General features: G+C 46.8%; 1 protein-coding gene across 2 annotated transcripts in view; it reads right to left on the bottom strand.

The window, feature by feature from the left end:
- Positions 1–24,620, bottom strand: part of SRGAP3 (SLIT-ROBO Rho GTPase activating protein 3) — a 267,299-nt gene that overhangs the window by 53,852 nt on the left and 188,827 nt on the right. For both annotated transcript variants that reach the window (XM_025375437.1, XM_025375438.1), the window contains exons 6-11: positions 21,404–21,532; positions 19,403–19,624; positions 17,396–17,497; positions 14,193–14,390; positions 8,599–8,683; positions 2,848–2,875 (exon numbers count right to left, since the gene is read on the bottom strand). In XM_025375437.1, coding sequence (XP_025231222.1) covers positions 2,848–2,875; positions 8,599–8,683; positions 14,193–14,390; positions 17,396–17,497; positions 19,403–19,624; positions 21,404–21,532 — 764 coding nt within the window. The remainder of the gene's footprint in view (positions 1–2,847; positions 2,876–8,598; positions 8,684–14,192; positions 14,391–17,395; positions 17,498–19,402; positions 19,625–21,403; positions 21,533–24,620) is intronic.

The following is a 24,620-nucleotide window of genomic DNA, read 5'->3' as shown; positions in this document are numbered from 1 at the left end:
CCAGGAAGAGCAGACTCTTAAAGCAAGTGTTGGACACTCAATATCAAAAAACCTACGGTGCCCAATTGGAGGGTTTCCTTAAAAGAAAGTCCTAAGTGTTTTTTGTTTTTTCTTAAATTTTACAAAGTGGAATAAAGGGAAAATAAGATATGTTTTCCCATTTTTCCTGCCCAATCCAGAAAGCAAAGGACTGCGTGAATCACACGGGGATTTCTTTCTTTGTGTGGTGTTCTGTGCACTGTCTGGAATCTCTGACAAGGAAACGTAGCTATCCCAACTTTGCACAATATCAAATCTATATTGACTTACTGAAGTGCTGGGTGGGGCACAAAGTGGGGAGCAGGGGGGCAGCCCGGCCAAGGAAAGTGGGGCAGCCTAAGCCTTCCATCTCTTCTGCTGCTCAGATGCAGAGCAAAAAGGAAAGAAAGAAAGAAAGAGAGGCAGGGAAAACAGGAACAGAGAAAGCCACAGAGAGGAAGAAAGAGAAACCAGAGACCAATGTCCCCTTTCTGCCTTTTAATCAAGATGAAAATTAACACACGTTGGCAACACAGGAAATTGCCTCAAAATTATCCTGCAACTAAAGGGATGTGAGGAAAATTCCCCTAGATAACCTAATGGACTTGGAGGTCAACATCCCAAATGGTGGCAATGCTGTAGTGCAATGCCAGTCGGGCCCTTGGAGGCTATGCATGGGCTGTGTACTGTGTTGCATCTGCTTGAACAAGATCTCGAGTGATTTCATCTCTAATCCAGACCACGAGGGCATGTCAACGTGGGTAAGGGGAGCCAGACATTCATTTGAATCACAATAATCAAACCTTATATTTGCATCTTGCTTCGACATTTACAATACACTTTTAAATTTAAGTGCATTATCACATCTGGCCATCCTGAATTACAGGGTTTTTACAGATTTGGTCTATTCTAAGATAAGGTTCTGAAGTGTGAGAAAAATATAACATACTGTAGCCCATATGCAAAACCAGTTCCTCTATACAAGGTCAACAGCAACTTGGCTGAGGAGATCGTGCTCAAATAACCATCCAAAAATGATATCCACCTTGTGTGGGAGTCCATGGAAGATAGAGAGAGAGCCATAGGACAGAGACATTGTTGGCAACAATTTCCACAAGTTAGATAATGATTTTGGAGGTAAGGGAAGACTTTTAGTTTACTAACAAAGACTTTAGTTTACTTTGACCTTGACCAGGAACCAGAGTACACAGGGCTAAGTCTGCAATTGAATGCAGGGTAGCTGCAGTTGAATGCAGGGTGTCTAAGTGGGAGGTCTGATAAACTCAGCTTGGATTTCCCAGGCCCTAGGTCAAGGCGGGTGTGGAAGACTTCAGAGGGCTTTATTTAAAACACAAAACAAAAAAAAACAAACCCTCAACTTTCCGCTGAGGGAGGACCCTGAGACCTGGCCAAGGGTTTGATTACAGATCTCCTCTCCCACACTCTGCTGGAACAAACTTCTCTGCATGAGTTCTAGGAATTAGGAGGAAGTGAGGGACAGCTCAATTCATCCCCCATCTGTTTCACTATTTGCAGAATTTGGTGTAAAATTTGGCTTCTGTTGTTTTGAGACTATGACAACATTCTCTTGCCAGGAAAACAAAAAAAATTATAATAGGTTTGTAACAGGTTCTTCGAAAGTGACCCTGCACATCTGCCGCCCCATGTGCTGGAAGGGCCTCGCCTGGTGTGACTCGTCCTGATGCTTCCAAATTGCCAGAGCCCAGAGGAACAGCTGTAGGGGCTGAACTTCTGTCGAGCCCTCGGTCTCCCCATCCTGAGCCCAGGAAACTGAAAACCCTAGAGTTTTCCAAGACTTTGCCCCACTCCCTTCCCAAGGAGCAGGAGAGAGTTGGGAGTTCATCTTTGCTCTTGCCAAACATGACGGTTTCTCAGGATTTGGGGCCACTGGGAAGCATTTGTGGGAAAGAAAAGAATGCCCTCAGGTCCCCGGGCCCAGAAAGTGAGGCAAAAAGTAGCGCTCTACTGCCATGTGATGGAAAAGTGCAGGCCTCTGGGCCACTGGCTGAATTCCAGCTAGGCAGTGCAATATCTCTTACTGGGAACGCAGAAATGAAATAGGCTCTAAGCAAACAACCTGGCCAGTGACAGAGCCACTTATGGATCTAAGCTTTCTGAAAGGGGAGTAAAGTCAGCCCCTCAGCTATCAGCTGCTGAGTGGAAAGTGTTCACTGGCTCTGGTCTGCTCAGGGAAAAGCGCAAAAGGGAATGTTGAATGAGCTGAAGGGAAAGCAGAAGTTGCCCATGTGTTACTTTCTGTCAGCCCATCCAAGTGCCCGTGAGGTCCAAGCCAGGATGTGGACAGCGGGGGAGTCTGTGCACATCTATGCGCATGCGTGTGCCCAGCTGCGCGCAATCTGAGCCTGACCCAAAGCCTTGGTACATGGGGACCCCAGGCTGGTCCTCGCAGCAAGGCTGGGCAGTTTGCTCAGCATGGTGTAGCAGGTGGGAAGAGAGGTCAACAGCCACCCCACAGCCTCTGGCTCCTACAGGCTGCCCTCAGCCACTCTGAGTAGACAATACTGTCTCACCCGATGGCCAGCGCAAAGGGAGGGTGCCCCACTGCCACACAGCAGCCCCCAAAGCGCCCCTTCCATTGCCAGCCTGAAGGGGCGTGGCTTTGTCAGTCTAATGCTAGAAGAAGCGAAGCAGCAACTGTGCCTCACCTAGGCACACCCACACCAGCCCGTGGGGACATTGGTGAAGAAGCCATCCCTGCTTCTCCAGCTCCCAGCAGTGCCTCCCCAGCCCCATCCCACTCCCACCTCGGGCAGCAGATGAAAGAAAACACGACTCTCCCACTCTCACCTGGTGGTGCCGCATTCTGCTCTTTCCCCTGCAAAGAAAAGTATACATTAATGTTTAATTGCCTTTTCTTTTTAAACCAAAGAACTTTCGTCTTTTTCTAAAAACAACACACAATGAGTCTTAATTATTTATGAAATATGAAATCTAATTATGCCTAAGGTATGGTCTGTTGAAAAGAACTGCGTCTTATTAATTCTTTATTAAAAGCCTCCTATTTGTAGGGCTGTGTTCACACACACGTTATTGTTCACAGACATTTTCAGTGATTCTCAAACTACAGCCCTCTGGCTACTTGCATCAGAAACATCTGGGGATCTGGTTAAAGGTGCAGATTTCTTGACTCTCTCATGGGTCTTCTGAATCAGAATCTCTGAGATAAAAACCCAGAAATCTGCATTTTAACAACCACCCCTGGTGATCACTTCTATGCCTCCCAAAGTTCGAAAACTCCTGCAATGTTCAATGGCAACAAAGACTGACTGAGCCCCTGTCATACGCCTGGCACTGAAAGATACTAGCCATAAGGCTGGTGCTCTTCCACCCTGCTGCCCTGCCTCCACTTTCATTCCCAGCTGAAGATCTTCTCATTTCCTTCACTGGAAAAGAAAATCAAGTAATACGGGTTCTCCATCTGCGTGCCCCCATTAGGCCCTCCCACCTACTTGCCAGACAAAGCCCAGACCTTCTCCTTATGCCCTAGTTCCACCCCCTCTGCCCTTCTGGGGGCCTCAGTTTCTGCAGGTATCTCCCCTCTCCCTAGCATCACCAATCTCCTCTCTTCTGGACCATTTCCAGCAGCATATCTACATGTTCTGGATATGCACGACCTAGCTTTTAACCCTTCTGTTGACCCCATTTCTCTTTCCAGCTACATCCTCATTTCTCTGCTCTTGTTTACAGCAAAATTCCCTGAAGGAGCTGCCTGGAGGCACTACTGCTTCCTCCCCTCCTATTCCCTCCTCGCCCTTTTGCCCAGAAGCTAGGCTTCTGTCCTCATCCCTGGGCTGAGACTGCTCTTGTCAAGGTCAACACTTAAGGTCAAAAAGGATCTCCTTCAGGCTGAATCCAATGGTCTTCTCTGCCCTTATTGTACCTGACCTCTGCACCATTCTACTCAGTTCACCACTCCCTTCTTACAAAGCTCTCTCCTCTTCACTTTCATGACTCCACATTTTCCAGGTGTTCTTCCTGCCCTATAGGTTCCTCAGTTTCTCTTTCTGTCTCCTCCTCATTCTGCCCAACCTCAAACCTCGAAATGTTGGAGTGCCATCAGGACACAGACCCAGGGCTGCTTTCCTTTTCAACACGTCCTTTCTAAGTGGCCGCAAGTGCTTACCAAGGACTCCCTACTCTATGTCTAGATCTTACCCTTCCCTAGAATTCCAAACTAAGATGTACTGCCATCTTTTATAAAAATAGCATAATTGAGGTATAATTTATATATCATAAAATTCACCCATTTGGAGTGTATCATTCAGTGATTTTTAGTGACTATTCAAAGTTATGCAACCCTCACCAGAATTCAATTTGAAAACATTTCCATCCCCAGGAAAAGATCCCTCCTTCTCTGGGTTCCCAAACTGTCCACTCTTCTATGTACTCCACATGGTCTAGTTACAATACCCTTCTCTCAATTCTTCCAACTCACCACATTTCCCGCATTTGCAAATGTTGTCCCCTCTTCCCCAGAAACTCTTCCCTTGGTTTTTCACTTGGCTGACACCTTCTCATCCTTTAGTTTCAGCTGAAACAGCAACTCCCCTAGGAACCCTCTCTGATCACCCTACCTAAAGCAGGTCCCCTCATCTCTCCCCGACACATATATGATTGTTCTGTATCTCAGCCCAAAATTTTCATTCATGGCACTTAACACAATTATAATCCCCACCCTCTCTGTTTTTTAAGAGACAGAGACTTGCTTTGTCACCCAGGCTGGAATGCAGTGGCGTGATCTTGGCTCACTGCAGCCTCCACTGCCTAGCCTCAAGTGATTCTCCTGCCTCAGCCTCCTGAGTAGCTGGGACTACAGGGCCATCACCACACCCAGCTCAACTATCACACTTTCCTAGTAGTTTGTTTACCATTTGAGGTCTCTCTTTTCCATGAGGGCAGGAACCTTACCTTTCTTGTGTACCACTATCTCCCCAGGCCTGGCCAAACAAAATGCCTGTGCTCTTGGATAGATGAATGAACAGATGGGGGCAGGTAGAAATCAAAGGTTTTAGGATGTGGAGTGGAATGTCAGAACATACTCAAGGCAGACTTTTCTCTGGCACAGAATCTAATACATTGTCTATCAGCTTCAGACTCACATTCCTGCTCTCAAGAATCCCACAACCAACATCTTTAGAAATAGGGTGGCTCAATATCTCATAAATGTGGGGAATCAAAAAATGCCCATCCTTTACCTTCTGAAACCTGTTGGGATTTTAAAAATATATTTTATAGTTGGTGGTTCAGTCATTTTCTAGAAAGTCAGATGGCCTGGGCCTGGTGGCCATTTTGCTCTGTGATGGGTGATTAAATCTTGGCCTAAAAGGTTATGCTCCTTCCCTTTTATAGGCAGCACACTGTTCATTCATGCTTGAGGCGCTTTCAGAAATTGAAAAACCAACTGCATCTTGAGTGTAAACCCTGGAGCTTACAGAATACACTCCAGCAATAAAAAGGTCATAAGTCTAAGACTCAGAGATGATGATAAACTGAGAATTCTCTGGCCAATAAAATGGCATAGCGATAGCCAAGGTGTGTGCTCTTGCTCCCAAGAAGCGCCAGCGACATCCTTTGTAACAGGGAATGCCATTTGCCAAGCACCTGGAAGCTTTTTGACTTGTATGTCTGGGGTCAATCATGTTCTCAAATCCGCTTCTAAGTAAAGCGGACCCCAAAGACCTTGGGTTTCATCTAACTTGTAGTTTCCATGAGCTATCCTGTCAAAAGAGTACAGCAGTCCCCACTTATCTGTGGGGAGTATGTTCCAAGACCCCCAGTAGATGTCTGAAACTGTGGATAGTACCAAATCCCACATGTCCTCTGTTTTTTCAATCTGATAACCAAGGCAGCTACTAAGTGGCCAGTGGGCGGGTACTGTATCCAGAGTGGATATGCAGGACAGAGGGAGGAGTCACATCCTGGCAAAGATGGAGCACGACGGCATAAGATTTCATCATGCTACTCAGAACAGCGAGAAATTTAAAACTTATGAATTGTTTATTTTGGGAATTTTCCATTTCATATCTTCAGGCTACAGATAACCACAAGCAACTGAAACCATGGAAAGCAAAACCACACGTAAAGGAGGGCTACTGTACTTTAGAGAAACTGAGGCACTAGACATGATACTACAAAATAGCCCTCATATGGCATAAAAAGGCCACTGATGCAGCTGTAACACTACCCTACTCTTAGAAGAGAATTCTACTGAATAGAAGAACCAAAACGCTCAGGAAAAGGTGAATCACCAGTTGACACTCAGAAGGATGAATTCACTAAGATTCTGAGCTCTCTTTGGCCTGCTGAATTTTTTCTCTTCTTCCTTCACCCAGTGGACAATTTCCAATTTATCATTTAGGTCAGTGCAAATTCTCCCCTTTCACCCAGTGCCCTGAGAATCTATATGTATCTTTATCGTGTAGTGGCTATATAAAAATGACTGGAGATTTGGTCTCGATTTATTCAGGTTCCATCTTTTTCAGTAATGCAGTAATTTATTAACTTCAGTTAATAACATGTGTCAGTATTCATTAATGCTGACAAATATAGTATACTAATGTAAAATGTTAATAAACATTAACTAGATGTGGAGTATATGAAACTAGATATGGAGTATATGAAAACTTTATACTGTCTTCCCAACTTTTCTGTAGCTCTAAAACTGTTTTAAAATAGAACATTTACTTCAAAAAAAAAAAAAAAAACTTCTCTAGAACTGACCAGTCTATCAAGAGCCATCCAGTTGTCAAAGGAAGCACAGTGAGCCTTTCCACAGCCAGCTTACTGAAACACAGATTACAGAGATTCTTCCAGATGGCTTTTTCTTAGCTGCCCCTCTACTTCTGAAAACGCATTTTCCGGGAGTTTTTTTTTATTGCTAATCAGCTCAAAACTCAGAAGAGGGACTGGTAGAGCAATCTTAAGAGCAAGGCGTAGTTGAAGGCTAAATAAACTTGGAGGACCAAATGGACCAGGAGTTATGCCAACCAAAACTAAGTATGGTGATAATGATGATGATGATGACCATCATCATCATCATCATCATCATCATCATCATCATTTGAGTTGGGAATGGCGGCAATGAAAGCTGCCTTTGTCAGGTAAGGGCGATGGGAAGACAAAGCAAAGGGCCTCTTTATTCGTTAAAGCTCCACTGTGCTTCTGCGCCAAGAAGGCGTGGGCAGTCCACTGCACCAGACCCAGGATCTTATTTTTTAAAAGAAGATTAGTTTTCCAAATTCAGCATCTAATTTCAAAAATGCAAGTAGCCACCAACTCATATGGTCCTACCTTTTGTTACCTGGCTCATGAGGAACAGCCCCCTGACCTGTGCCTATAAATGCCGGCCCTCCTCTTTAATGCTAGTCTTAGAAGCTGCCCCCATGGCACCCACACCTTGAGCTCCACTCTTGGACTTTCTCCCTTTCTCCTCCATTCTCACTGTTTTTCTTCCCTTTTTGGTACCCACACTCCTCCACACCCCCTTTATCCCCGGCCTGATACTGAAATGTCAGGATGGGTAAAATTTAGAGGGAACGAATGAAGAAAAAGCTCATTGCAACTAAGTCTTCCCCACTCCTATCCCCTAGTCAATGAGTTTTTAACAAATGTCTACCCCCATGTAACTCAAATCAGGATATGGAACATTTATTTCCATCAGCACCCAAAGTTTCCCCGCTCTTACTACCTAGAACACACAAAACGAATCTGGAGGGACAGAAATCAGATCAGAGTAGAGCATGGAGGGTTGACTGCAAAGGAGTGCAAGGGAATTTTTGAGTGTAATTGAAAAGCTCTATCCCCTGATTTGGGTGGTGGTTACCCATGCAGATGCAAAGACCCTGGGGCAGGAACAAGCTTGGTGAGTCCTGAAGGGCAGACATTTGCTCAGTGTGGCTGCAGCATAGTAAGGAAAGGGAGAATGACCGACGAGGTCAGGGAAGCAGGCAGAAGCTAAGTGCTATAAGGCCTCATGTGCCATGACAGCAGCTGGCATTTTATTCCAACTGCCACTGGAAGGCATTGAGTGGCTTTACGCCTGGTCATCAGGTCCCTCAAGGGCCAAACCCTGACTTACATGTATGGATTTTCCTTCTCTGGACCTAGAACCCTGGCCAGACACTCCAGTAGTATTCCTTGCAAACAGTGTCTGCTGAAAAACGTCAGTGCCGGCCTCTGAGGCCCTGGATTCCCATTCCCTACCTGATGGGTGCCCCTCTATCAGTTTGCCTTGGACTGTCCCTGCCAACCTAAACTAAGACTTGTGGTTGCCCTCTATTTTCTTTTTCTTTTTTTATTTACTTTTTCTTTCTATTCATCAAAAAGCAAGTCACGCCCTTTATTTTCTATAGCCAGATTGGACCCCCAAGGCATCTGTACTAAGGTGATTTTCCCAGCCTGCCCAGTCCTGGTCAGTCCAGGTTCATTCTGCCAGATGCCTGCTGTCTCAAGATTAAGCAGCTCAACACATCAGGGGGACACAGTGAAACCCAGTGGGGAACAGAGCACCTCCCAGAGGGCCTCCGCCACCTCACTCACCTTCGCCCAGGGTCTGCTTGAGTAAATCGTGCTTGGCCTGCAGCTTGGTGATGAGGTTACTGCCATTCACATATTCTTTAAATTTCTGTAAGACACAAGGCACAAAGAAGTTATAGATTGCAAGGCCGAGTAATGGGATATATGCCTCTGCAACTGACCTCTGGGACAGGGAAGCCGAAGAGAGATCATGTCACCCGCAGGGACCCCGGTGCAGGGAACAGAGAGGCCTCTGCATCTGCGTCTTTGCTTTCCTCCATCTAGATCTTCAGCGCTGCCATGCCGTGGCCAGGCCCTTGGAGGGCTCTAGGCCTTTCAGGTCAGGGGTTAGGAACACAAAGCAAGCCGGGGGAGAATGGGAGCAGTGAAAGCTGCCTTTGTCAGGTAAAGGCCACAAGGAGACAAAGCAAAGGGCCTCTTTCCTCATCAAAGCTCCACTGTGCTTCTGTGCCAAGAGCAATAAAAATGCGAACCATCCCAGGGGCCACGTGCAGCCGAGGCCAGAGAGCTTTATCGGATCTGTCAGAGGAGCCTCGGAACAAGTCTTCCTTTCATCTGGCCCCGCTTTGAAGGAGGAAGGGCTTGCAGTCCCCTGAGAGGCTTTCCCATTAAAATAACCCAAATTGCAGTAGGTGATAGGATTTTCTTCTTTTTACAGATAAGAAAAATGAAGCTTGCACCAGGAAGTGATCTGTCCAAGTTCCCATGGAAAGTCAGCTGAGGGCCACACCCAGCCCCAACCTGCTTCCTAGTTCAGGGCCCTGGCCCAGTGCAGTGTAGCTTAGAGCGGCACTGAAGGACAGAAAACAGGCCAGGATAGAAACACACCTACCTGCCTGAACTCAGCCTGGGCCTCAGCCACCTCTACACGGGTACCAGCTTCCCCTGCCTGTACAGTCCCAGAGCCCCACTGGGCATGCCTCTGCTGCACGGCCAGCTGCTGGAGGGTGGACTCCACACCCAGCTCATCTCCGGCTCCCCAGTGCCTAAAGCTGTGACTGGCTTAGAGTAGGTGCTGAGAAATTTCACTGGATCCTTGCCCTCTTGAAGCTTATGTGGTGGAGTGGGAAGGGAGACAATAAATGAACAAAAAAGATAAGTAAAATACCACTCGGTCAGGTGGTGGTGAATGCTATGGATAAAAAGAAATCAGAGCTGAGCATGGTGACTCACACCTGTAATTTCAGCTACTCAGGAGGCTGAGGTGAGAGGATTGCTGGAGGCCAGAAGTTCAAGACCAGCCTGGGCAACATAGCAAGACCAAGTCTCTAAAAAAATAAGTTTAAAAAACTAGCTAGGCCTGGGGGCGTGTACTGTAGTGCCAGCTACTCAGGAGGCCAAGGTGAGAGAATCACTTGAGCCCAGGAGGTTGAGGCTGCAGTGAGCTATGTTCATGCCACTGCACTCCATTCTGAGCAACAGACTGAAACCCCATCTCTACAAAATATAAATAAATAAATAATAAATAAAATAAATAAAATAAAATGTGAACAGTGGATTAGAAGTCCAGGAAGACCTCACTGCAAAGTGGACATTTGAGCCAAGGCCTGAAGGAGGTGGAAAGGGGGCCACATGGAGACCTGCAGGAAGGAGTTTTGTAAGCAAGGGGCATGATAATTGCAAGAGCTCTGATAATAAAGTCAAGGAGGTAGATGTGACTGCCCCAAATCTACCTGCTAGTTTCTCAAAGAGAAACCCACTCTATTGTCCCAGCCAGCACACTAAAAAAGGGGGCAGAGAAAAGTGAGTTGCAGAGGCTCAGACACCCCCAAGTCAACTGTAGAGGAGGGCCCCTAAGATCACCACCTTCCCATTGACAGCCATGGGAGAAAGACCCATTGGGGTGGGGGCTGACATATACACAAATACGACTGGGGTCACCTCATGCTGGACCACCTTGATGTTCTGGAATGAACGGGCTGGTGGGAGGTTGTGGTGTCCTCTCTCCTCTTCCATGGTCCTAGGCTCCCAGGACCTGGCCTAGTGGCCATTAAGAGTCACTCCCCTTTGTATCTGCAGAGCACCTGACAGTTTTCACATACGTATGTTTAAGCCTCATCACAATCTTGGACGGTAAATGGGGAAAACATCATCAGGCCTGTTCTACCCAGAAGGAAACAGAAGCTCAGAGCTGTGGTCACTCACTGGGTGACCTCGGCAGATTATTGAGCATTTCTGGGCCTCCATGCTCTCCCCAGTGTGAACTGAGAGTAGACTCAGTGTTTCTCCAAGTGTGGGGCAGAGCGCCAGGGGCTCGTAACCAGCTGGGGAGACTGTCAACACGCAGATTCCTGTTCAAGAATACCTTGAGTCTAACCCCTCATTTGACACTGAAGGAGGAACCAGTGAGGCCCAGAAGTGTTCACAATTCCAGGTGCCCATCTTGGGAGAGTGGTGGTCTGAGAACCTACTTTTTTTTTTTTTTTTTTTAAGATAAGGTCTGGCTCTATTGCCCAGGCTGCAGTGCAGTGGCACAATCTTGGCTCATCGCAACCTCTGCCTCCCCGGCTCAAGCCATCCTCCCAAGTAGCTGGGACTACAGGCACACAGCAGCCCAAGTAGCTGGGACCTCAGCCTCCCAAGTAGCTGGGACTACAGCCACACACCACCATGGCTAGCTAATTTTTGTATTTCTTGTAGAGATGGGGTTTTGCCATGTTGCCCAGGCTGGTCGCGAGCTCACGAGCTCAAGTGATCTACCCACCTCGGTTCCCAAAGTGTTGGGATTACAGGCATGAGCCACCATGCCTGGCTGAGAACCTACATTTTTAACAAGCTTCCCAGATGGTTCAAATGCACACTTCAGTTTGGTAACTACTGTCTGAGAGGCTCTCTATAGATGCTTTCAAAAATAATGTCCTCTCATTTTATCTCCTATCCAAGAATTCCCCAAAAAAGCAGAGCTGAGGGGTAAGCTGATATTCTGTTCACCGTGTCTCACTGCCCCAAGAAGTTGAAGATCTAGTCCCAAACACATAACACATGCCTTGACAGGTCATCCACTGGTTAGTGCAATTTACAGCCTGGGGCTTTGTAAACCATCTCTGTCTGCCTCATTTAAACTTCAACCATCTGAAGAATAACGAATGTCCACAAAATAAAGAATGCCATCAAATTGTATTGATGTTTGTATTTAAAGGATTATGATGTCCTTAAAAAGACCTAAAATAATGAGTCATGAAAAGGCATACTAGGAAACCACGCTAACAAACTAAATATTAAGAATAAACTATAACATCTTATGACCCTTAGTCATAGATACTGGAGAATCCTCCTAACTTCGAGTAGGCTGAACCCCTTTCTTGAATTCTGTTTCCCAGATTTCTTTGCTTCTACTGCAAAAGTGAATTAATATTCATGTGCATGTTGTAACCATAAATTCTCTTTGTGAACACAGTAGGCCCCATGGAAGTGGCGAATGCCAGCAATCAGCGTGGGCTGCTTCGCTAAGCTCTGCTTTGTTTTCTTCCTTGACAGGGTCAAAGGGTGTTGGAGAAAATGCAGTGTCTGTTGACTACTGGTTTTCGACCAGGGATTTGACAAAGCCAGTTATAAGATGGAGCTCAGTTAAAATTGGGTGGGTTTGTGATGGGTTAAATGACTACAGTCCAATCAATATTAGCCTCATTGCTTTTCTTTTTTCTTTTCTTTTCTTTTTTTCTTTCTTTTTTTTTTTTTTTTTTTTTTTTGAGACAGCCTCCCTCTGTCACTCAGCCTGGAGTGCAGTGGTGCAATCACAGTTCACCGCAGTCTCAACCTCCCAGGCTCAAGCAATCCTTCCACCTCACCCTCCTGAGTAGCTGGGACCACAGATATGGACCATGTCTAGCCTTTTTTTTTTTTTTTTTTCTTTGTAGAAATGGAGTCGTCCTATGTTGCCCAAGCTGGTCTCAAACTCCTGAGCTAAAGGGATCCTCCTACCTCGGCCTCCCAAAGTGCTACGATTATAGGCATGAGCCATGGCGCCTGGCCCTAGTTGCATATTTTTAACAACTCTGTCTTTGGCCCTGGCCTTGGTATATCCATTAGTCTTTAAATTGATTAAACTTTGGAAGCCATGCTCACTGAATCTGCAGGTAACACAGGTTTGAGAAGACAGCATGTATGCTGAGTAACTGGATCAGGATGTTGACTAAAACCATGAATTGAATTCATCAAGAGGAAAACTAACTGGTGATAAACAGAAGACCTGCCCAAGACATCCCCTACAAAGCCTTAGGAAGAGTGAGGCCTGCTTAATGGTATCGTGCAGAGAAGAGAGCTATAACTGATATTAACTTAGCCTTAAAATAATAATAAAAGAATATGATCTTAGAACGTATGAATAGGAGCATAGTACCTGGTATAGAAGGGGTGAACATTTTGCTCAATTCTTTTTTTTTTTTTTCTTTGAGACAGAGTCTCACTCTGTTTCCCAGGCTAGAGGCAGTGGCACAATCTTGGCTCACTGCAAACCCCGCTTCCCAGGTTCAAGCAATTCTCCTGCTTCAGCCTCCCGAGTAGCTGGGACTACAGGCACACACTACCACACCCAGCTAATTTTTTGTATTTTAGTAGAGACGGCTTTTCACCATGTTGCCCAGGCTGGTCTCGAACTCCTGAACTCAGGCAATCCGCCCGCCTTGGCCTCCCAAAGAGCTGGGATTACAGGCGTGAGCCACCACGCCCAGCCAATTTTGCTCAATTCTGTGTTGGGCAGACCACTGCTTGGAGTCTCACCTTAGAAGAGGCATCAGCACATGGAACATGTTCAGGAGAGAGTCACTAGGATACTGAGACTACTCAAAACAAAACTTTATAAGTCAGGACTGAAAGAATCAGATACATTTGGCCTGGAGAAATGAAATCCCAGTTCCCTGCAACCATGTGAAATACTGTCATGTAGAATTAGCCTCCACTCTGGGTGGCCCCAGAGAAGAGAACCAAGAAATCCCAGTGAGGTAGATTTTTGAAGATAGCAAAGATAAAGGAAAACATGATAATACTAAAAGCCAGGCACAATGCAAACAAAAGGGCTGTTTGGGGGAAAAGGGAGCTTTTGATCTTGGGAGCAAGCAGGCAGAGTCAGGATGGCCTCTGGGCAGGGATATGGCTGAACAGACTCAAGCATCCCATGGAAGATTTAAGGTCCCCTGTCCAAATGGAAGATAATTAACATGGGATTTTACATGAAGGGCAAGCAACTAAAGAGCAATTTGCTTGGATTCTTTAGGGCATTTTTTTCCAAAGCTCACACCTAAATTTAAGACAATTCAACATGATAATCTATATTCGTAATTTTAGGGTTGTTCCTTGGGACTTGCACCTGACTCTGTTAGCCATTTTCTTATCACCCCACTGAATAAAACTGTCTCGGTTTTTTCCTAGAGCAAGAAAATGTCAATAATCATCACCCAAGATCAATGCCAGTGCTACCCATTGGGAATTCACTTTCTGCATTTCAGAAAACCAAGCCAGGCAACTTAATTTTAAAAGCATGGTGGTGGAGTCTTAGGTCCATGTGGTTTCTCTGGTTCTCAGTAGCTTGGGTTGCTCCTGAAAAGTCACTGCCAGTGGGTTGACAGACACTGTGGTTCTGGGCCCAGGATGCCACTTACTGTAAAATAAAACATTTCTGTTTCCTGCTGGTTGGCTCTCCTCTTGGCAATGTTGATCTTGCTCATGTAGGTCTCAGAGGCAGCCGACTTGACAGACTCTGTTGATCGACTGTGTTGGAAGGCATCGGAGACATCAAAGTCCTCCACAGTCAGCATGTCCTGTAATGTCTGCATGGTGGCATCCAGGGTTTTCCTAACCTGGAGAAACACAGCAGATTCACAAAAATCCTGTATTTTCATACTGCTGTTGACCCTTAAAGTCCCTTTCCCAACTGTCGCTTTACTTCTTCCATGTAAAATCCCTAGGATATAGGCCGAACAAAAATAATCCTTCTCACTGTATTAATGTGGAAAACACAAATTAGTCACCAGCCCAAAATCACACAGCTGGCTGGGATGAGAAGCCAGGTTGCCCAATTTGAAGACATTCTATGTATGGCTCCTGACAGAGAGAACCTTGAGGAATGTTGCAACAAATGAGGAACCCAGGTTTCTAGGTTTGCTTCTCTTGGCCTAATTATGTAACTCCAAACCAGCTCCTCCAATGCAAGGTGGTCAGTTGAATAGAGACAACATTAGACACGCTCTAGTTCTCTTCATTCAGAGAAGGGTAGAGACAAAGCTGACAATGGTGGGCAGCCATTCTTCGTGAACAAACTCTCCAGGTATCTGCTATTGGACTCCTATCAAAAGCCCAGCTGAGAAAAGGAAAACTCCAGGAAGACAGCTGCTAAGAAAAGGAAAACTCCAGGAAGACACACATTGTTCAGTTAGGACTCCAGTTTTTCTTCTGGAATTTCATGGGACCACCAGAAGCCTGCATGAGCAGGGTCCACAGGCCCTGACCTTACAGCACCCCTTTGCTGAACTGGGCCTAAAGGGCAGATTCTTTGCTTTGGAGGCTGGTTCCAAAAATAGTACCTGGAAAAACTGCCTCCAATGTTTGTTATAAAATTATTGTCACTCAAAGCCTATTTCTTGTCACTCAGACCTCAGCTTAAATGTCACCTCCTGGTGACATCAGGCCCCCACCCGATATCTTCACTCAGTGTCTATTACTGTCTAATATTTTCCAAGCTCATTCATTTCTTGGCTTGTTTTTGTGTTTTGTAAATGAAAAATAAAATTCTAAGCCCCCAACCATCTGAATGGACCTCTCCTCTCGGTCAACGGCATTCCAATGTTAACCTGAAAAACTAGTTCAGGCCATGATGGGAAGGGGGCGGCAAACCTACCTCATTATACCTTCCTCCTTTTTGGAATTACTGTTAGAACAGACTCTTTAAGTCTGATAGAAACGTTTACAGTCTATCCTCTGAAGCCTATTACCTGGAGGTTTCATCTCCATGATAAAACCTTGGTCTGCACAACCCCTTATCTTAACCCTTTCTTTAGACAATAACTTAACTGTTTCAACCAATCGCCAATCAGAAAATCTTTGAATCTGCCTATGACCTGAAAGCCCCTGCTTCCAGTTGTTCCACCTTTCCAGACCAAACCAAGTACATCTTACATGTATTGACTGATGCCTTACATCTTCCTAAAATGTATACAATCAAGTTGTGGCCCAACCACCTTGGGTACATGTTTTCAGTATCTCCTGAGGGCCATGTTACAGGCCATTGGTCACTCATATTTAGCTCAGAATAAATCTCTTCAAATATTTTACAGAGTTTGACTCTCTTTGTCAACAGTTTTAAGTATTATCTGTCTTTTCTCACTAGAATATTCCCTCCCGGAGAGGAGGTGCTATGTTGTGCTGTGTTCACTCACTTTATTCTCTATCTAGAACAATGTTTGGTACACAATATGCGCTCCATAAATACTTGAATAAATATTGTTGAATGAATACATGAATCAATTCTTCTTTCTAATGCAGCATGACAGGAAGCTCAGGTTCAAAATTAAGTCTATTCAAGCTCGTTAGCAGCTCATACAGAGGAACACTGGCTTCATTCTCCTTTCTTTGGCCCTGATTTCCAATTTAAATTCCATTAACATTATGATCCATATGCTATTCCGTGTAAACAATTTAAAATCCTTTGAGGGAAGATATAGGGCATAAATAAATAAAGAAAACACTCTGTTCATCTCCTGTCTCTTTCCAGGTTTGAAAAACAAATATATAATTTGTCTCCATACAACCTCCCCCTGGGGACTGCACTGATTTGCTATCATCCTGAGCTCCAATCTGTCTCACATTTGTCCTAGGTATGTCCTTTGTGGAGTTGAAAAGCAAAGTTGCCCTCTCTGCCCAGGATAGCACTCTTGAGATTTGAAGATCAGGACTGTGTCTTCCCACCTCCCCACTGTGACTGCACTTTCAAGAATAAACCTGCCCATGACCTCGAGTGTCACTCCCTCCATCCTGGTATCCTTTCTCCAGGGGCCTCCAGTTTGTTGACATCCTCCTTGGAGGAGGAGTCCAGGTTGGAAAAGGATGTTTCCCATCTGGCCTCTTCAGTCCACAGAATAGAGCCACTGCACTGGTATTTCCATCTGTACCCACTTGCTGAGAATCCTATGCCCCACAGCTGCAGAGGAGGGAGGCTGGGCCTGGTAAGACTGACCCGCTCCTTGGAGCTCAGAATCCATGTCACATTTAGTGTGCCCTGGGTTGTTTATTTCATTGTGTAATTTAAAATACCTACTGTTATTTCTAATGATAAAACAGAAATTCATTGCAGAAAATAGAAGAAAGCACAAAGAAGTAAACAGAAAGCACCTATCACCCCACAACCCAAACACAGCAACTAATAACATTTAAGCATTTCCCTCCAGTCTTTTTTCTATGCCTAGGAATATACACATGCTTTAGTTTACTGCAGTTATGGCAATACTGAACATACAGTCCTATTTCCTTTTGTGTTTTGTTTGTTTGTTTGTTTTGAGATGGAGCCTCACTCTGTCATCCAGGCTGGAGTGCAGTGGCGTGATCTCAGCTCACTGTAACCTCTGTCTCCCAGGTTCAAGCAATTCTCTTGCCTCAGCCCCCTGCCTTTTGTTTTTCTTCAATTTAACATCTTATAAGCATCCCCCAGGCTATTAATGATTCTTAGTGTGTGTGGTTTTAATGATTGTGTACTATTCCATCTTATAAGTGGAACTATCATTTCTTATGCATTCCGTGGTACAAGTGGACTCCTTGGGACAAGCCAGGCCTTCCAAAGGAAATCCCTTATAGGGCAGAGGGGCTCACTCACCTCCTCATTCTCTATCTTGAGGGTGGCCAGTCTGGACTGCAGCTGGTGATACCGCATGAGCAGTTCTGTCTGGACGGGCTGCTGAGCGCTGACCTGGCACACCTGCAGGAATAACAGCCACCATCTGTGGTTGCCCTGTGCCCTCCTCACCTGTGTGGAGCTAGGGCAGAGGAGTGGGGGTGCTACCATTAACATCCCAATCACAGTCCAGGAAACAGGCTCCGAAAGGTTGAGTGACCTACCCAAGGTCACAGAGCTCATAAGTGGCCATGGCAACCAATGCCAGATGAGAACCAGGGCCTTCCTACTCAAAGTCTGCCCTCTTGCCATTGCCAGGTGTGGCCTTTCAGTCATGATCTACATTTGGGAAGCAAGTGAAGGTTTACAAAGAGCCTTAACATAATCTTACTAAGCAAAATTAATTGGTTAATTTCAAGGCAAGAAGTTGTGGCAAGAAAGCAACCACCTAAGAGAAGCCAATGGGAAAAAACCTGAATGGGAAACAATCAGGGCACACTCCCATTGTGCCGCAGAACGATGCTGCAGCAGGGCAGCTGTGAGACAATGCACTCTCACAGCTCAGAGCTCTTCATCCCCCAGCACTTGACTGGGTGAGGGCTGGAGGAGGGGAAGCACCTGAGAAATGCTGTTCTCCCTCCGCCTTTTTTTTGTTTGTTTGAGACATGATCTCACTCTGTCACCCAGGCTGGAATGCAGTGGCGCCATTGCGGCTCACTGCAACCTCCGCCTCCCAGGTTCAAGCGATTCTCCTGCCTCAGCCCCCCAAGTAGCTGGGACTACAGGCACCTGCCACCATGCCCAGCTAATTTTTTTTTTTTTTTAACAGAGACAGGGTTTCACCATGTTGGCCAGGCTGGTCTTGAATTCCTGACTTCAAGTGATCCACCTGCCTCGGCCTCCCAAAGTGCTGAGATTACAGACGTGAGCCACCGCCCTCCACCTTTCATGTGGGACTCTAGTATCACCTGCGGGTTAGGCTGCTGGCAGGCATGTGCACCTCACCCCTTCCAGGATCACAGCTAGGATCACAAGGGACAGTAGGGCTCTCTGGATAGTATTAGTTATTTGCCACTGACTGGGCAACCCAAAGTTTATGGTCACCAGTGGTCACCATGAGGCCCGCATTTTCAGGTCCAGGTGATGGATCGAAAGAGTTGGAGCTGATGGCAGAGGGATGGGGCAGGCACAGCAGTGCAGCCCTGCAGAAGCAAGTGGGCAGAGCCATGCAGAGGGTCTAGCAAATGCCATCCTCTCAGATGCCTCCTTGCCCCTCCCCTCCTAGCAGGTGCCACGGATGGCCCAGCTGAGCCTCACTGGGACCCAGACGCTGGCTGGGTCAGGGACACTGTTGGAGTGGGTTCCCCCAATGCCCAGAGGGAGCAGTGACACACATAAGCTCAGGCAACTATTTGCATAAGGGATTTTGTAAGCCTTGGGTAACTAGTAGGGCTGTGTTGGGGCCAGTCACAAGGGCCTTCTTCCCATTTGTTTTTCATTTGTTTGTTTGTTTGTTTTTTCAGAATGTAACAAGGATCTGAGCAGTACAAGCACTGAAGGAAACTCGATTGTCTGGCATATCAAAGGCTTGCAGTGTTGGAGGAAGGGAGTGCCCTGGTGGAATGCACCGGCCTGAATGGCTGTGGTGAGGCTACAGTGAGGCCCAGGCTTCCCAGGGACCTCACCTGGCCATCTGGGGGAAGAACATGAGCCTGTGTGCAGACTGGGGCTCCCTTGGAGTCTTCTAGACATAGCTGGGAGGGGTTGTAAAGGAAGCCAAGGTGCTGCAATTCTGCATGGGGGGCAGTTGAGACAGTAAGATTAGGGTATTAGTGGTAAACTCCTCGGCTGGGGAAGCCCATGAACCAGGAGCTTGACCCCAGGCCTCGGATAGAAACTTCCTGTATGTGCAACCTGGGCTGATGTTCTGGAGCACATGGGGGAACAGAGGGAGGCAGCCCCAAGCCCGGGCTCCAAGGGGAAGCCTACCTCATCCCCCATGTGGGGCTGGAACTCGAACTTGAGTGGAGGGCAGAAGACTTGATTGCACATGTCCATGACTGTGTGCTTGTCACTTCGGGAATCCAGGTTGTCCACTGCATTCTCGATGACATCCAGTCCCTCGTGGCGAGAAGTCTCCAGATTGTATTCAGCTGAGAGATAGGTCCGGAAGGTGCGGGCCAGGCTGGCATGAAAGCCCAAATCACAGCACTTGGGGAGAGGCAACAACAGAAGGTTACAGGTGAGAGCCAGGATGTGGAGGGGTGGTCGCCGGCCACCACAGTGACTTACAATTACCTCCCTTTCCACAGCTGAATCTTCCATCCCGGAGGCCCCAAGGCACTTTGGAATCTTACTGCACAAACCACACCACGGCCCTCAGCGGGAGTTGCGGTTGAGATTTGCGCAATAGCAGAACTAGGCTCCCTATATTCACCATCTTTCTCTTTTTTCTTTTTTCTTTTTTTCTTTTTCTTTTTTTTTTTTTTTGAGATGGAGTCTCGCTCTGTCACCCAGGCTGGAGTGCAATGGCGGGATCTCGGCTCACTGCAACCTCCGCCTTGCGGGTTCAAGCAATTCTCCTGCCTCAGCCTCCTGAACAGCTGGGATCAGGTACCCACCACCACTCCCAGCTAATTTTTGTATTTTTAAGAGACGGGGGTTTCACTGTGTTGGCCCGGTTGGTCTCGAACTCCGGACCTCATGATCCACCCGCCTCGGCCTCCCAAAGTTCACAAGCGTGAGCCACTGCTCCCGGCCCATCTTTCTCTTCTTTAGGGTGGTGTGCATGCATCCCCTCTGCCTGGAATATTCTTCTTTCAGAATTCAGTTTAGAGGTCACTTCCTCCAGGAAGGCTTCCTTGATGTTCTCCCCACTCAGAGTTGGTCAGGTGTTCCTTCTCCAGGGGTCCACATTTCCCTCTACCTCCCTCACTGTGACCCCTGCCACTTAGTATCAAAATCATCTATCAACATATCCTTGGTAAGGTGCGCTCCCCGAGGGCCAACCCACTGGCTCCTGCACCTCAAGTTCCAGACAACAGCACGTGCTCCATTAATATATGGTAAATGAATCAATAAAAGGGCTGAAAGGGCAAAAAGGAAAGTTGAAAAGTAGGAAAGAGGAAGGTCTGTCCTTGGGCCATTTGGGAGCTCCTTCTCCTTGCGATGCTGAGAATGGGTCTCCCTCTGGAGCCATGGGAAAAGCAAGAGCCCCCTGACTTCCCGACAGGATACACCAGGAAAAGAGCCCATCAACCAATACCGAGCCTTTACTAAGCATGGACAGGGCCAGCTCCCCCATCTGTGCAGGAAGGGGGACACGAGAGAAACAGTCCTGGCTCCTACTTAGATGACAAAGAAGCCCTCCCCAGCGCCTCCGCTCACAGTGTTCTTTCTCCCAGTCTGCTTGTCCCTGTGGCGTGTCCTGCACAGCTGGTACTTGGGAGTCAGTGTTCCATTCTCCATTTGCTTAAGCTGCCCGATTTCTCCCGAGATAACCTCCCCACACAAAGCTGATCTGCATAATTAAGTCTGCCTCATTCGCTACTTTCTTTCGCATGTATGTGTGTCTGGCTGAGTGGCCCTAGGGGCGCTAAACATATTACCAATAACATCTCCTTTACCACACTGGGAAATCCCCCAAGGCATGAACTGTGTATGGTTCACCCCCGAATCCCTCAAACCCAGCAAAGGACCTGGTGTCCAGGAAGGTACTTGGGAAGTTGGCACTGGATATACGACTGCCCAAGTCAACTGCACTGGGGCCACCAGAGGCCCATGTCCCACTCATGAAAATAGACACCACGAGGTAACACTCATTTTCCTGCTTCCAAACATTCACTGCCCCTCCCCTCCGGCAGGGCTCAAAAGACCCCTGGCTACCCCAGAATGTCAGCTAAAGACAAAGACCAGCCCCTCCTTCAGCCAGTGACGTGTGCCAGCCCAGATGTGGGCCCTGCTCAGTCCCAGACTCCCCAGGGAGCTCACATCGATCAGATCAGAGACGTCATGGATGTAGTATTTGCTTATAGCTGCGTTGGTGGCTGCCAGATTGAGCAAGTAGTCATTCCGGGCCTTTGTGCATTTCAGCTTGTTTTCAGAGTACTTGGCCTGCCTCTGGAAGAAGAAAAGAGTAGAAGTAAGAAAAGCCATTTAAGAGGACGGGATTTGTGATTTTTTTTTTTTTTTTTTTTTTTTTTTGAGACAGGGTGTTGCTGTGTCACCCAGGCTGGAGTGCAGTGGTGTGATCATAGCTCACTTGAGCCTTAACTCCTGGACTCAAACAATCCTCCCACCTCAGCCTCCTGAGTAGCTGGGACTATAGATGCATGCCATCACACCTGCCTAGTTTTTGTTTTTAAAGTTTTTTGGAGAGAGTGGGGTCTCACTACGTTGCCCAGGCTGGTCTGGAACTCCCGGCCTCAAGCCATCCTCTCACCTCAGCTTCCCAAGTGTTGGGATTACAGGCGTGAGCCATCATGCCCGGCCCAGTGATTTTGTTTTCTTTATAGTAACTTCCTGCCACCCAAGCCCTGCACAGACACACCTATGGAAGACCTCCAACTGCTAGATGAGTAAGGGTTGGACCTGGACTCAGGCAGCCCCTTTACATTGCACCTGCACAGCCGATGAGGACACTAGATAAGCAGCAGCCTCCGACTGTCCTTGCTAGGGTAGGGTGTAAATCAGATCCCTGGCCGGGAGCACTGGCCTGTAATCCCAACACTTTGGGAGGCCAAGGCAGGCATATCACCTGAGGTCAGGAGATCAAGACCAGCCTGGCCAACAGGGCAAAACCCTATCTCTACTAAAAATACAAAAATTAGCTGGGTGTGGTGGCCCGCAGCTGTAGTCCCAGCTACTTGGGAGGCTGGGGTAGGAGAATCACTTGAACCCAGGAGGCAGAGGTTGCAGTACGCGGAGATTGCACCGCTGCACTCCAGGTCTAAGTGACAGAAGGAGACTCCGTCTCAATCAATCAATCAATAAATAAGACCCCTACCCAGCAACCTCCAGTGACGAACCAAACTGTTGCTCGCACCTGAGAAGCCCTCCATGGCCTGGTCCCATCCACTTCTCAAGCTCTACCTTCCCCCGTGCTCCCCCTCACTTGCTCAGCCTCCTTGATTCATCCTTTAAGATGGCAAGTTCATTCCTATCTCAAGGCCCTCAGACTCATGGTTCTCTCAGCCTTGGCCTAAGGTCTTGAGGCCAGATTGGCCTTCAATAACAAGCTCATCTACCTCTCCCACTCCCTCTGCCCACCCCTGCCCGACTCTTTTCTTTATAAGCACTTCCACCACCTGAAATTGTTGTTTTTTGTTTTTTTTTCCTACCCTTTCATTTATTTGTTGATTGTCAGTGACCTCCCATTAGAAAATAAGTGGGGTTAGGGACTTGATCTACCTTGTTCATTGCTAGGTCTGGAGCGCCCAGAACTGTCCCTGCACAGGGTAGGTATTCAGTCATTTTCAGTGACTGGAGGACAGGAGGGAGGAGGATGACTGGATGGGAGCGGTGGGGAGAGGCGGGGTGAGGTAGCCAGAGCGGCCCATCTCAGCTGGGACCCAAATGCCTCCCAGGGAGCTGCTCCTGTCTGGGCCAGCCTGGGAATGGAGCAGGAAAGAGTAAGCGGGCTGCAGAGCTGTCCCCTGCTCCTTGCAGACTGATGAGTCCCATTGCTGCGTAAAAGTCAGGTCTCTGTAAATAAATGGTTTTCCTCCTTCGCCTAGACATTCTTACACCTTCCTATCCCACAGTGAGTTCTCAACCTTTTAATTCTCTTCAGAGATCTCTAACTTTTCTCCAGGGTCCTGGCAGTTACATCCTACACCAGCCATGCACCCGAGCCCCACAGAGAGTTTTGATATTCTTGGCCTATTTCCAGTGGCCCACTATGACCATGACCCTGAGACCATGTTTAGCCCTTCATAGACTCATAAAATGTTATACCTAGGATGTTAAAGGTACTTTCGTTAAACTCATCTATTTTATAGACGAGGAAATGAGAACTGGAGAGAAGTGGCTTGCCCAAGAGCCAAGTAGCTAATCGAACTAAAAATAAAACTCTGAACTAAAAATCAGCCTCCAGACTTCCAGTCAGCACTCACTCGACCTCTCTGTTTCTCCCTATGTTGTAGTCCTATCATTCCCTGCTTGGTTATTTTATTTTATTTTTACTATATTCACAGACACAACCATTATCATTATCTAACTTTAGAATATTTTCATCATCCCAGAAAGAAACCCTGCACCTATTCATAGTTACTCCCCATTTTCCTCTTCCTTAGCCCCTGGAAACCAATCATCTATTTTCTATTTCTATAGATTTGTCTATGATGGACATTTCATAAATGTAATTGTACAATATGTGGCCTTTCGTGACTGACTTCTTTCATTTAGCACACTGTTTTCAAGGTTCATTCATGTTGCAGTGTGCGTCAGTACTTCATTCCTTTTCGTGGCTGAATAATATTCCATCACATGGATATACCACATTTTATTTTATTCAACCATTCATCAGCAGATGAACATCTGAGTCATTTCCATCTTTTGGCTATTATGAATAGTACTGCTATTCATGTACAAGTCTTTGAATGGACATATGTTTTTATTTTTCTTGGGTGGATACCTAGGAATAAAATTGTTGAGTCACATGGTAACTTAGCCTATGTTTAACATTTAGATTGCTTTCCAAAGTGATAGAATCATTGTACATTCCCTCTAGTAGTGTGTGAAGATTCCAATTTCTCCACATTCTTACCAATACTTCCTATAGTCTACCTTTTTTTTTTTTTCTTTTTTTGACAGAGTCTTGCTCTATTACCCAGGCTGGAGTGTGGTGGCACAATCTCGTGAGCCTTCCGGGTTCACGCCATTCTCCTGCCTCAGCCTCCTGAGTAGCTGGGACTACAGGCACCCCCCACCACGCCTGGGTAATTTTTTGTATTTTTAGTAGAGACGGGGTTTCACCTTGTTAGCCAGGATGGTCTCAATCTCCTGACCTTGTGATCCGCCCGCCTTGGCCTCCCAAAGTGCTGGGACTACAGGCATGAGCCACCATGCCCGGTCCTAGTCTGCCTTTTTAATTCTAGCTACCCTTGTGGGTGTTAGGTGGCATTTCATTGAGTTTGATTTGCATTTCCTTAATCATGAATGATAGAGATGATCTTTTTTTTTTTTTGAGACAAGGTCTCACTCTGTT

Source organism: Theropithecus gelada, chromosome 2 (genome assembly GCF_003255815.1).
Source record: "Theropithecus gelada isolate Dixy chromosome 2, Tgel_1.0, whole genome shotgun sequence".
Lineage (NCBI taxonomy): Eukaryota > Metazoa > Chordata > Mammalia > Primates > Cercopithecidae > Theropithecus > Theropithecus gelada.
The sequence above is the reverse complement of the archived record's forward strand: the minus strand, read 5'-3'. Positions and strand labels throughout refer to the sequence as shown.